The sequence below is a fragment of the Sus scrofa genome, chromosome 1, assembly GCF_054392235.1.
Source record: "Sus scrofa isolate SSC_HxYL_T2T_F1_AM1 chromosome 1, Sscrofa_HxYL_maternal_Yorkshire_Landrace_v2.0, whole genome shotgun sequence".
NCBI lineage: Eukaryota > Metazoa > Chordata > Mammalia > Artiodactyla > Suidae > Sus > Sus scrofa.
In genome coordinates, this window is record NC_139383.1 from 14,092,340 (window position 1) to 14,105,793 (window position 13,454).

General features: G+C 41.7%; 1 protein-coding gene across 27 annotated transcripts in view; it reads left to right on the plus strand.

Moving 5' to 3' along the window:
• SYNE1 (spectrin repeat containing nuclear envelope protein 1) overlaps nt 1-13,454 on the plus strand; it is a 486,694-nt gene that overhangs the window by 355,287 nt on the left and 117,953 nt on the right. For all 27 annotated transcript variants that reach the window (XR_014844515.1, XR_014844516.1, XR_014844517.1 and 24 more), the window contains 5 exons: nt 2,713-2,844; nt 3,046-3,201; nt 3,794-4,003; nt 8,793-8,894; nt 11,890-12,009. Coding sequence is in view for 23 of the 27 variants with exons in the window: in XM_085023506.1 (XP_084879632.1) it covers nt 2,713-2,844; nt 3,046-3,201; nt 3,794-4,003; nt 8,793-8,894; nt 11,890-12,009 (720 nt within the window). In the remaining 4 variants the exon portion in view is untranslated. The remainder of the gene's footprint in view (nt 1-2,712; nt 2,845-3,045; nt 3,202-3,793; nt 4,004-8,792; nt 8,895-11,889; nt 12,010-13,454) is intronic.

Consider the following 13,454-nt stretch of genomic DNA (forward strand, 5'->3'; position numbering starts at 1 on the left):
GGGCAGGTACACCTTGCCAGGACTGCCCAACAGGGAGTGGGCTAAAGGTCACAACGTCCCCTCATCTGCCAGGAACTGTGCATAAGCCTACAGATCCATTTGTTTCTATCTCATTTTACAAAATCTAGTGGCGTGTCACACTTTCTCACTCCCCTTCTCTGCCCAGGAGCCTCCCCCCCTTTTTTTCTTAATTTTATAATGATTTTTATTTTTTCCATTATAGCTGGTTTACAGTGTTCTGTCAATTTTCTGCTAGACAGCAAGGTGACCCAGTCGCACATACATATATACATTCTTTTTCTCACATTATCGTCTATCATGCTCCATCATAAGTGACTAGATATAGTTCCCAGGGCTGCACAGCAGGATCTCATTGCTAATCCATTCCAAAGGCAATAGTTTGCAGCTATTAACCCCAAATTCCCAATCAGGAGCCTCCTTCTTTGCCGCTGTCCACAGGAATGTCACCAGCTCTGGTCCTGGGGAATAGAGAGTCCTCCATTTCCAAAACGCATTTGTCTCAGTCATACTGGCACATGGTCCCCTATACCTTTTGCCTGGACCCCCTACCTGTGCCCGAATGACTCCTTCTTCACATCCCTGATCAAACATGCCTCAGACTGCCAGCTTGAATTCTTGATTTCTGATGTCAGGCTCCTAGCCTTTTCTATTCATGTTAAAGCCCCTGGCTGCCGTCTTTGCTGAGTGTCCTACATCAGATACGTCCAGGACATTTCTAGGAATATTTCATGCTTGCTTACTTACTCTTCTTCATTCGTGAAATGCCTGCCCCTTGTGCATTCAACTTAAGCACCTACGTGAATCATCCAGCCCTGCTGACCTTGACGTCTCCACTACCTGCTCTTACCTGGGAGAGCTGCTTGTTCCCTCAGAGCCCTGTGGCCACCTCGACATCTGCCACGAGAGCCCCCGGGGACAATCTGGTCCCGCTGCACCTGCATTCCCACATGATACCTGGACTGTGGACACTTAGGTTCATGATAACCTGGACTGTGAATTCCTCTGACTCTCTGTTGTTCTCCAGCTTCTGCTGAGGCTAATTCCTTCCCTTTGGAATTAGACATGGGAAGCTTGAAGGGTATTTATCTTATGACATTTTTGCACTTGAGGAAAGGCAGGACATAGCAGTGTGGTTGTGAAAGTGGCCACGATAAAAGTTGCTATCTTTTATGAACTTGTTTTGTGTTCTAGGTGTTACCGTAACAACACTGCAGTGAGGCTGACATTCTCTCTCTCTGTAGAGCTGTAAGCTAAGACTTGGACAGATTAGATACTTTCTCAGGGTCTAAGAAAGAAAAGGCAGAGTTGGAGTTGGGGTCCAGGTCTGTTTAACTCCACAGTCCTTCCTTTTTCTTTTCTTTTCTCTTTTCTTTTTTTTCTTTTGTCTTTTTGCCATTTCTTGGGCCTCTCCCGTGGCCTATGGACGTTCCCAGGCTAGGGGTCTAATCGGAGCTGTAGCCACCGGCCTACGCCAGAGCCACAGCAACATGGGATCCGAGCCGTGTCTGCAACCCACACCACAGCTCACGGCAACGCCGGATCCTTAACCCACTGAGTGAGGCCAGGGATCGAACCCACAACCTCATGGTTCTTAGATTCGTTAACCACTGAGCCACGACGGGAACTCCTTTTTTTTTTTTTTTTTTTTTTTTTTTGTCTTTTTCACAGTCCTTCCTTTTTCATATTTTTTTATATTTACAGGTTTATACCCTGGATGATATACTTACTACTCTCAGGTGTAAAGACGGGCAGGCTTTTTGGGTTTCGTTTTTTGTTTGTTTTTGGCCTAATATTCGCTAGATCAAAAGGTATCCATTTCTCAGAACAATGTTTCTTTCCTCCCTTCACTTGTGTTTAGTGTCTGTGAAGAACACCCCATCTGGCCTCAAGATGAGGCATGGTTCCTGCTGCTAGGAACCTGTGACCCAACTAAGGAAATATCTTCTACATTTCTGAAAAACTAGCCAGACAGCAGAGGCTTCATAAGTAGGAATTAAAAAGAGAGCGAAAGTTGTTTTTTTCGTTTTTCTTTTTCTTTTTTTTTTTTTTTTTAAGTGGAACACTGCTATAGTAGGCGTGGAATTTAAGGCAGTGGATTATAAAGAGATGCTGGGCAGTGGGCATTCCAACTACCATGGGGAATGAGCCTGGCAGGTTTCAAGGATAATGAGTAATCAGCCTGAAAAGTCAGGTGAGGATGAGAGATTCTGAAAAACCATAGGAGACCGAGTGTGACAGGAAACATCATTAAAAAGTTTGAGCGCTGAGCCCTATCGGGGTCCTTATTGGGGAGACGTTGTGTGCGCTTAAAAGTTTAGGGGGGAAGTAGGGGAGTCATGACAGCAAAGGAAACAGTCGAGGTCCGGTGTTTAGGATGGATTATTTCATCACGGGTAGTGCTAGCACCAAGACAGGTTGAAAAGAAGCCTATGATAAGAATTCAGGCATTTTCCCCACTGTCATTTGTTCATTCATTTATTTTTGGTCCATCGAGGGAAATATTGCCATTGCTGCATCTGGCTGCCACGTTTGACGGACTTGGTGTGTTGTAGAGGTCGCTTTTCTCTAGCACGAGTTTCCAGGGGGACAGGTTTTTTTTTCCCCCCGCACCTGTGTCAGTGTGCATTTCTAGATGAGAACATCTGGACTGGTTACCTGTGCCCCTCGGTAAGCTCCCCTGTCTACGCTCAGCTTTACAGGCGGCCAAATCGGCTCCTGTCTGGTGTGCCGCTGTACAAAGGGGACGGGCAGGCCCAGGATAAAGCTGCCGTGACATCGCTGCTGGATGGATTGAACCAGGCCTTCGAGGAGGTTTCCTCCCAGGTAGGGCCGCGTGCTTGGTTTCCCTGTGGGTCTTGGGCTCCGTGGGGTTTGCTCCACCCTCCGGGCGAGAACTGAGACCCCATCCTAGTGATTAACCTGGAAAGGCAGAGCCGATAGGACCCCAGCATCTTATCCTGGTATTTTTCTCTGATTCCTCCAAACGCTGAAATTAATTCTTTGTTCCTCCCCTTTTGTTCTCAGGGTGGAGGGACAAAGAGGCAGAGCATTCACTTGGAACAGAAGCTGTATGACGGGGTCTCAGCTACCTCTACGTGGTTGGATGACGTGGAGGAACGTTTGTTTGTTGCTACAGCACTTTTACCAGAAGAGACGGAAACGTGCCTCTTCAACCAAGAGGTAAGTTTGGCAGCTCATGTCTGTGAGTCTAAGGCATTGTCGAGCGCTCGAAAAGTTGACCCTGGATAATTAATGTTATGTATGAAGAAGGTCAGGCATAAAAAACCGTTCTCATAAAACCCAAATGAAGTGTATTTCCAAGCAGCATAATGCAGGCAAGACTTGCCTAACTATAAAAAGCTTTCAAAGATATTTATGCTTTTTGCATTTTTATTCTTTGTCTTCTGTTTTGTCAGAGGTGGAAAAAGCTGAGGTCTCTGTAGACACCCTATTGTGTATCGCAAATCTTCCACTTAACGAAACACAGGCTAAAAAGAATAATTATGTATTTTTAAAGGCACGTTAGAAAACTCATTTTTTTTCACCAACTAGTATGTACTATTATTAGGGAATGATGTAAAGTTTCTGAGGAAAATCTCTCCAACAGTCACTTACCTAATATTTATACAAGTGTATGAAATTGGTCCCACTTGCCCTAGATGTAATTATCACTGAGCAGTTAAGAGAGCTATCGAGGACCTTCTATGCAGAAATGATTTGTATATACATTCACGGATCTAAGCATGGACATGCACTTTCTTATCAACCCCAGACTCTTGCCAAAGATATCAAGGAAATGTCTGAAGAAATGGATAAGAACAAGAACTTGTTTTCCCAAGCCTTTCCAGAGAATGGCGACAATCGAGATGTTATCGAAGACACTCTGGGTTGTCTTTTGGGCAGGTTGTCTTTGCTGGACTCAGTAGTAAATCAGCGATGCCATCAGATGAAGGAAAGACTTCAGCAAATACTGAATTTCCAGGTAAGATATCATCAAGAGACGTTTGACCATCATCCAGCTATATTCAGCCATAAACAGGGTCCTGTTGAGGCGTGATATAGACCCACTTCTTTTTTTTTTTCCAAATGTACAGAGAGCAAGAACATTATAGAAAAACCAAGGGAATTAAACTCGAGGAAGAGAAAACTAAACGTTTTATGTTCCTAGAAAGGGAAGGTTGAGAAAACCAGCCAGCCAAACTTAGGGCTGAAGAGAACTTTAAATTCAGCCCGTGGAAGTCATATTTATGGCACATTATAATGATAATGTCCAGTTGATAATAGTGGAATTTAAAACATAAGACCAAAAAAAACAGGAGTTCCTGTTGCGGCTAGTGGGCTAAGCATCCGACTCGTATCCATGAGCATGTGGGTTCGATCCCTGGCCTTGCTCAGTGGGTTATGGATCTGGCATTGCCCCAAGCTGTGGTGTAGGTTACAGATGTGGCTCAGATCTTGCATTGCTGGGGCTGTGGCATAGGCCCCAGTTGCAGCTCTGATTCAACCCCCTAGCCCGGGAACTTCCACAAGTCATGGATGGGGCCATTAAAAAAAAAAAAAAATGCAGGGAGTGATGTGATACAGAATAAACCCTGACTCCCAAGATCCAGGGGCCATTGAAAGTGACCATGACCTAATTACTTCTACCTGTGTTAAAAATGTATTCCGTTATTTTCCAGTCTTCACTCCTCAGAGTTAATGCCTTTTAGCCCTAGCCTAGATTTCTGTTGCCAGCTGAATGACTGTGTGCTTCTGAGACTTTTCCCATGACTATAAACTTCAGCAAATGCAAAAGCTGCTGATAAACATTAGTGTCGATTTTCATTATTAATGAAAAGTTCTTTGGGGAATACTTAAGTTTTAATTGAACTGTACTTTTAACAAACATAGAAGATTTATAAAACAGATTCATGTAATACATGTAACTAGGGCCAAGAGATTGATGTAAAATTTTAATTTGCTGCAAAAAAATACTGTAAAATGTCAAATAAATGTACCATTAGTCAGGAAACATGGAATTTTCCAGATGGTCATCTAGTTAGAGGGACAAATTATCCCTGCCTTCCAGTAGTTTACATTCTTAAAACTATAAACTAAAATTATCACAAACATTTGTGTATCATTTTCTATTTACAAAAAATTTTCACATGCAGGACAATAATAATATATTATGGTTTTATCACTTAGTGCTGCTTCTCTGAGCCTTGGTGTCCTCAACTATTAAATAGTGTCCTTAATAACCACCTTATAGGATTTTGTGAGGATAAAATGACTCAAAGTGTGTAAGATACTTTGAACAGTGTCTGAAACATAGGAAGCACTCAGCAAATTTTGTTACTGTTTTTGCTATTAATAGTATTGCCTATAACATATATAATATCTGGAACCAATGGAAAAGTAAAATTATTTCTCCAAGGTTATTCAGCCATCAAGAACTAGAGCCAGGATTTGGCTAAAGACAAAAGAACATTTGTATTGTTGGGGTGATGGCAGGGGAGATGGAGAATTGTAGACCCATTCAAGATATATTTAGAAGGCAGAATCCACAGGGGAGCACTTGTTGATGGTATGAATCTGGGGAACAAGAGAAAGTGGGACTGCTGAGGAACCCTCGGGACTCTGACTTGAGCATCTCAGGGGCATTGGCTGACAGAGGAGACAGGTAGGAGTGGTACCATTGACCAGTGGGCAAGACTGGGTGGTTGGCGGTACCACGTGGCTGGATGGTACCGCTGGGTAGAATTAAGATACTCAGGTGCACAGTCGCAAGTCTGTGGCTTAGAAGAATGACCCACACTGGCTAGTTGTATTTGTATCTGTCATGTTGTGTAGTGCACAGAGAGAGATGAGCATTCCCCTTGGAGTCAGAAAACCTGGGGTTGATTATTTGAGTATTTGCTCTTGAATATAAGATCCAATTGCATCAATATGTACATGTGGTATGTCTAAAATCAGCAAAACTATTGTGCAACATAAGGAAACTTGTTTCGTTATCCTAAAATTCCTCTTGCGGAGTCCACTGGTAGATCAGCGGGTTAAGGATCTGGTGTTGTCACTGCTGTGGTGTCACGTTGGTGGCCCGGGTTTGATTCCTGGCCCAGAAACTTCTGTATGCCATAGGAGCAGCCAAAAATAAAAAAGGAAAAATAAAATAAAATGTAATTTCCTCTGGCACAAAATAATGCACAGAGTTTTGACAGCATCCAAGTCTATCAGCCATGAATGAGGTGGGTTCACTGTGCAAATGTGTGCATCGCTAGGAGGCATATTTCCCTTTTTCTAATTGCGCTTACTGTCGAGTGTCTTTGGCGCTTTTAAAGTGTTATTGGTAGTCATAGCCAGTCAGAGTGAAAAAATGAACCAACCACGAGTACTCTGGAACTTATTTTGGGTAGAGGAGCAAGAGCAGAACAAGTAATCATGAAATTCTCTTTCAATCACGTTCTCTATTTTCCTTCTGCCAACAAGTTTCTACTTGATGGTGGCCAGCTCACGAACAAAAACTGACATTTCAAAATGTTTGTGCTGCAATTTAATTGAGAGAAAGGGTTCCAATGTTAATATAATTAAAGGTCAAGTCACAATCCATTTTATTTTATGATGCACCACACACCTGGTGTATTGTCAGTGCTCACTGTTTATTGGAACTGCAGCCTTCCTTTTCCAGTTAACTCTGGAGTCCTAGCCTTTGCCAGACTGCTAACATTATCCTATAGGCAACAGACAACCTGGAAGAATGGGTAGATGTTAAGTTGATGTATATTACCTACAGGGAATCACAAGTTAATTTTCAGTTATTCTGTATTTTTGAAATTTTTATTCATAGACTTAACTCCAAATAAATTTCCTGGATATTTTTATAATTGAGTATTTTAAGTTATTTGAAAAAAACAAAAAAGGGAAGATTTTTTTTTTATTATTAAGTGAGTGAGGCAGCACAAATGATTTTAAAACGTGAAACTTTCTATAGACCTGTTTCTCAAACAGCTAGAACGCTGCCTCATTATGCCGCAACAAGTAATTTCAGTGACTGTAAGAAAAAGATTGTGATGTCTGTATCCTGAGTAGTATCACAAGTGTGGTAATAAGAAATGGTTACATTGAGAACTATGTCTAGATACTCATGTCGCAACAGAAGGAAGGGTGGGGGAAAAAACTGTAACTGCAATGTATACATCTAAGGATGACCTGACCCCCTTGCTGTACAGTGGGAAAATAATAAAAAAAAAATTAAAAAAAAAAGAAATGGTTAAAGCCTTCAGATTTTCATGTTTAGAAAATATGAACATGGAGTTCCCCAGTGGCTCAGCGGGTTAAGGATCTGTCATTGTCCTTGCTATGGCTCAGGTAGCTGCTGTGGCACAGGTTCGATCCCTGGCCCAGGACCTTCTGCATGCCATGATGAGATATAAAGATGATGTACAGGAAATGCATATACCCTCTTTATTTCTCACCAATGTCATCTCCTCCTGTAGATGAACTAAAGTTTTTCTAAGTACGTGTGGCCAATAAGGACTTTATTTCTTTTGAATCTATTCAAATGAGTGGGAAACACCTTTTCTTATGCATACAAACAGATAAATGTGTCATGGTACTAATGGCCTGTGTGTCCTCAGTGTGAGCACAGCTGAATTATACAAGCATTATCATAACTCATGAGCTTCTGAAACCTTGGTTCTGGCACTGTTTTTCTAGTGCTGGTATCACAATTTCATATTTAGTTTGCAAGTAAGCTTGCAGATCAGTTTGGGTTTTGGTGAGTGACAATGATTGCTTCTTAGGATTCTTTTTTTTAACTACACAATTCACCTATTTTGCTTGGCCTCGCATTTTGTGTTACAATGTTTGCACATATCCTTAATGACTTTTTTCTTCCTTGGGGCCGTTATCCTTCTCCCGAGAGAGAATTTTTGCATCTTGGAGAATACATGGGTATGTGATCAGCCCCCAGTGAGGAGAATGTGCTGAGTCAGATCAGCCTATGAAGAGCAACCAGCTCATTATTAGTTAGACTTTTCTAACTCATAAGGAATAGCGCATATTTGCTATTTCAGGGAAAAAAAAATTAAATTTTATGCTTCGAATTTTGTTCCAGTTCACTATTCCTTTTAGAATTGAGTATCAAAATTCTGATCGTTATCGCCTTTCTTTACAGAGCTAACTCATCATAAGTCTGTTTAGACATTGAATGAGTGATGTTTATGAACAAAAGGCTTATTAGCTCTTCATGTTGTCTCTTCGCATGCCTTTGTCATTGTGAATAAAATTTATTTTCTAAACTTCAGGATGGCTTTTCACAGGCTGTAAAAATCCTTTGAAAATAGGCGAAAGAAGGAAATGGGAAGAGAGGGAAGGAGAAGGAAGAAGGAAAAAGGGATTATAATTATTCCTGAGAATAATATTTCCCCCAAATCAATATAACACCTGCAGTTTGTTTTACTAGATAGAAGATGAGTGTGGTATTTCCGCTGCGACGTTTAAATGTGCTCATTCACTACAGAAATGACAAGGTGACTAGGGTGACCAATCTCGCCTCTTATTTGCACTTCGTCTCCATTTGTATCGTGTTGGAAATGCTTTGTCTAACAAATTCTTCAAAAGTCCCTTTTAGCACTTGTGTAACTTGCTACCATTCCTTTTCCTTTCCCATGGGACAATGTTTCTTCTGGGCATTAAATTCCTACACCTATAGATTATTTCTAAGATTGTATGTACAACAACTTCCAATTTCCTGCTACGTCTGTTAAGCCTTTCATTGCTCTCTTCCTTAGAATGACCTGAAGGTGCTGTTTACATCACTGGCTGACCACAAGTACATCATTCTGCAGAAACTGGCAAATGTCTTTGAACAACCTGTGGCAGAGCAAATAGAGGTATTGATAGCTGCCTTTTTCCAGTAAAGCAACTGCAATGAGTAGTATTGACCAATATATGACTAAAGTAAATTTCACAGGTACAAATAAATAACTAGGTTATGTCTTTGAAAAAATGGAAAGTAGCTTAAAAAGTACTAATTCCATCCCTACCCTCCTTGGGTTAAAGAGGTAATAGTAGCAGAAAGCATGGGGACTTACTCATCTTCTGAGTCGTGTCATTCTGACCTGGAGCAGACCTGTTGCCCCATAAGCCTGTTGCACAGCTGTATTCTGGGCTCTCCCTTTACTTCCCGTTCTGAAGATTTCCTTCATTTCTCCCTTCTGTTGGGTCTTCTCTTCCCTGGGTCCCAAGTCTTCTTTTCTGCATTGCTTCCTTGTTTTATGAGTGCACACCCTTCCTAAGAAAGGATGCATGCTAGATAAATTCACTGTTTTGCATGTCTGAAGGTTTTCTTGTACTATGCTCACACTTTATTGATAGCTTGGCTCTTTCTAGAATTCTTGGTCAGTTCTTTATAAAGAGTTTTGAGGCTTTTCCCTCCATTGTTTTCTAGCTTCCAGCATTGGCTTGAGGAATCTCAAAGTCTGCTAACTCCCAAAAGCCCCCAGTGTTTTGAAATTTCACAGGAATGGTCCTATGGGGGAGTCTGTTTTATCCACTGGGCTGGGAGCTCAGTGGGCTCTTGAGATCTGGCTGCTCTCATCTTTCCATTCTGGAAATGTTTCTGAGATTTATTTTAAATATTTTTTCAGCCCTCTGTTTTATCTGTCTCCTTTTCTGAAACTCCTTTTAGGCAGCTCTTGGATATTCTGGTCCAGTCCTCTGATTTTCTGATCAAGAGACATTTCTCTCTGTGTTTTTTTGCTTCACTTTCTGGAGACTTCCTCAATTTCAACTCCCAAACTTTTCTTTTGACTTTTGCCTTTCTGCTTTCATGTGTTTCATCTTCCCAGAGCTCTTTTTGGTTCTCTGAATGATCTGGTTTGATCTGGTTTTGGGGTAGTCTGTTCTTTTTAAATTAGATGTATTACCTTTCCTAACCTCTCTGGGTATATTAATGATTTGGGGGAATGAAGGGATTTTTTTGGGAGGGGTGAGGGGGTTGTTTGTTTTTCTTGTATAATCTGTTATCCTCCAGGTTGCTTTTATTTGTTTGCTTATTTTGGTCTTTGTCCTTCTCAGATATCTGAACATGCTTTGTTGTCTATTCGCATTTAGGTTGGGGGACTAAACAGCTGAAAGGGAACTTCGTGAATGGATGGGGCTCAAGAATTTTGAGATTTATTGAAAAATGATCTGTGTGGGCTCTTTGTTGGACAATCCTTGTGCCAGGCATTTTAGGTCTTTCCTATTGGTCTTTCCATGTTCTCCCACACCCTTGCCCTCTGTCTGGAGAGTAGATACATGACTTCAGCCCTCTAGAGGGTGTGGGGGCTCCACATTCAGCATTTAATGGGCACTCAGTAACTTTGTCCCCTGGTTTTCAGTGGAGGACTCACGCCCACAACTGTCTCTGGTGCCTCTCTGCCCAGAGGCTATTTTACCTTCTCCAGAAAATGAACTTTCAGGGAGGTCCTGTTGTAGCTCAGCAGTAATAACCCGACTAGGATCCATGAGGATGCAGGTTCGATTCCTGGCCCTGCTCTGTGGGTTAAGAATCCATCGTTGCCATGAGCCGTGGCGTAGGTCACAGACACAGCTCAGATCTGATGTTGCTGTGGCTGTGTCGTAGGCCAGCAGCTACAGCTCTGATTTGACCCCTCTCCTGGGAACTTCTGTATGCTGCAAGTGCGGCCCTAAAGAGCAAAAAAAAAAAAAAGAAAAGAAAAAAAATGTATTTTCAGTCTTTCACCAAGGAAGGAAGGAGCCAGCGTGGAATAAGGCGAGAGATCTGGGGAACCGAGCTGCTCTTTAAGCAGCCTTCCCCCACAGCCCTCCCTCCCCGTTAGCATCCCATCCCGCCTTGCCCAGAGCCCCATCAGCCCCTGTCGCTGCAATCTGGTGGTAAAGAACCTCTGCGAGCTTTGGATTCTGCCTTCTCAGATTTTCCTAAGCCAATGGCCATGTAGCCTTTGGATTTTGAGCTGGCAAAATTTTGTTGGTATTATCTTCTTTCCTGTTTCCTTGCCCTTGTAGATTTATGGGGCAGGGGAAACATACCCGAAAACAAGCAAACAAAATATTGGCTCTGGTTGTAGCGGGGACTCGCGAAAGAGAAAATAAGACACATGTGTTCCATCTGCCGTCTGGAGTCTGTGTTCTTTTCATCCTTCAAGGGCAGCTGAGGTTACTTGTCTTCCAAGAGCCTCCTTGCACTGCCCAAGGATTCACTGCTGACTCTCTGCTCCAAAGTCCTCTCACAGGGATGAGCTGCAGCGGGTTTAGTACAGAATCGTATTTAGCCTTGTTTGGTTTTCTTCTCTTTACCCCGGCTTCCTAACCACAGCGTAAGCTCCTAGAAGGCCAGCTTGGGGTCTTGTCCTGCTTCCACAGACCTCACGTGGGAAGACCAAGGTCAACAGTAGCTGTCACTTTCAGACTGGGTTACTCGCCGTTCCATTTGATAACAAGGAAGCTCTCCCTGACCAGACCGTAGCAGAATTTCCTCCTGCCTCTCCAACCCTCTCTCTCTCTCTCTCTAAGGATGCTCAAAACTGCATTTCAGAAACCAGAACATGATCCCCTGGAAAATCTCAGCCAAATACTTTTTTCTAGCTGTGTTCCAAAATCACGCTTCTTTTTCGGGTCATTATTCACAAATTTTCCTTAGTGGTTCAAGGAAGCCACGCTAAGCCTCTCCTGTCTCTTTATCTTTAAAATATCTGGTTTAGTACAATCAGAGGCCTTCTTCTGTATTCTGTAAAATAGGGTCCAGAGATTTTATATTGCATGGGAAATGTTCTTGATGGGCTCGGGGAAGACGCAATAGTCATATTTTGCGTGGAAAATTGTTTATGGGCTTTTTAATGAAATGACATAAATCTTATATAGGCAATACAGCAGGCTGAAGATGGGCTGAAGGAGTTGGATGCCGGAATCACTGAACTAAAAAGGCGTGGTGACAAGTTGCAGATTGAGCAGCCTTCTGTGCAAGAACTCTCCAAACTCCAGGTACAATGGCCCTCAGCTTCCACAGTATATCCTAACTTGAAGTCAAGAAAAAAAAAGATTAGTTGCTGTAATTTTTTGCGTGTTTTCTCTTTTATAAAATTCATTTCTTTCAGGCCCTCATCACTCTTCAAAGTAACTTTTAGAACATTTTCTGAAACCTTTACCACATCTAGGACAATGGAATAAGTTGACATGTTTTGAGATTTCCTGAAGGGTGATCTGGGTGGGCTCTTTGCTGGAGAATCCTTGTGTCAGATATTTAAGTTTTTTCTTGTAATTTCTTAATATGCTAAGATTTTCTGACACTGTTATTATTCCAGGGGCAAAGCATTACAGTATAGTTTAGTTGCAACATATTGTATTCTACTCTAGAAAATGCAATCGTTGGTGATCCTACCTAGATAGGTTTAAAAAAGGCTCTCTGCCTTGCATTGTGCTATACTCCCCCAAAACTGTTTTAGGGAAAAAATACTTAAGATCAGGCTTTTTAGAAAGTGTCTTTTCTCCAGTGTTCAGTATTACAGTTTATATTTCATACATGTTTGAATGGAAAAGAGACATTGTTTCCATTCCAGAACAACAAAGGAATGAAACTGGAAGGTAGCCAGATTCTAAACAGACCTCCTGGCATCTTTTAGGGTAGAGAGTAACACTTTGGATGAATGTTTTCTCAATCTGGCACCTAGGCAAGAATCTGATATCAGGATGGTAAGAAGATACCGGGAGAGTAACTCAGCAAAGTGTAGCATCTCATAGGCAACACAGTGTAATGATATTAAGGGGAAAAAAAGTGCATGTTAAGCTATCTTTGCACGTCTTATTATAGAACTCTTGAGTCCAGTGCAGGGTCACAAGCTCTTTCTTTTGAGAAAATAAAATACCTCCTATTTTTAAAAGACCATTTTTTATTTCAACTGTCTCACCCCATTATCTCACATTTCATAATGTCATGAGGCCCCTGCCCCCACTCTGTCCTCTTTAGACAGTTTTCCGACAGAACTTAAATGTCAGGTGGAAGAGTCAGGCGTCATCGCTGTAAATAGGCATTAAAGTTGAATTTTTCCAGATTGGGCCATTTGGACCTGCTCAACCTTAATATGATACATTAATCAGGCCCATATGGCACAAATAAATTTTGTATTTGGTGTATCGTCACCCACTAAAATGTCTTTCCAACTTAAATAGTTATTTATTTACTCCACCACATTTGGCAAAAACACTGCCTTTTTAAGTTTTAAAGTCTTTCTGCTCCCATCGAACTCCTGTTTCTGTAGCTCTTTCTTTGAGGAATGGTCCCAAATCTGATTATCACTTAGCCGACAAAACGTTGAGGATACTCTATTCAGACTTACTCTAAAATTATAAAACTTGAGAGCCTTATAAAAATTAGAACTACATTTTCTGTGACATTTCCCTCAACCACTTGTCAGCATTTTAATGCCCCA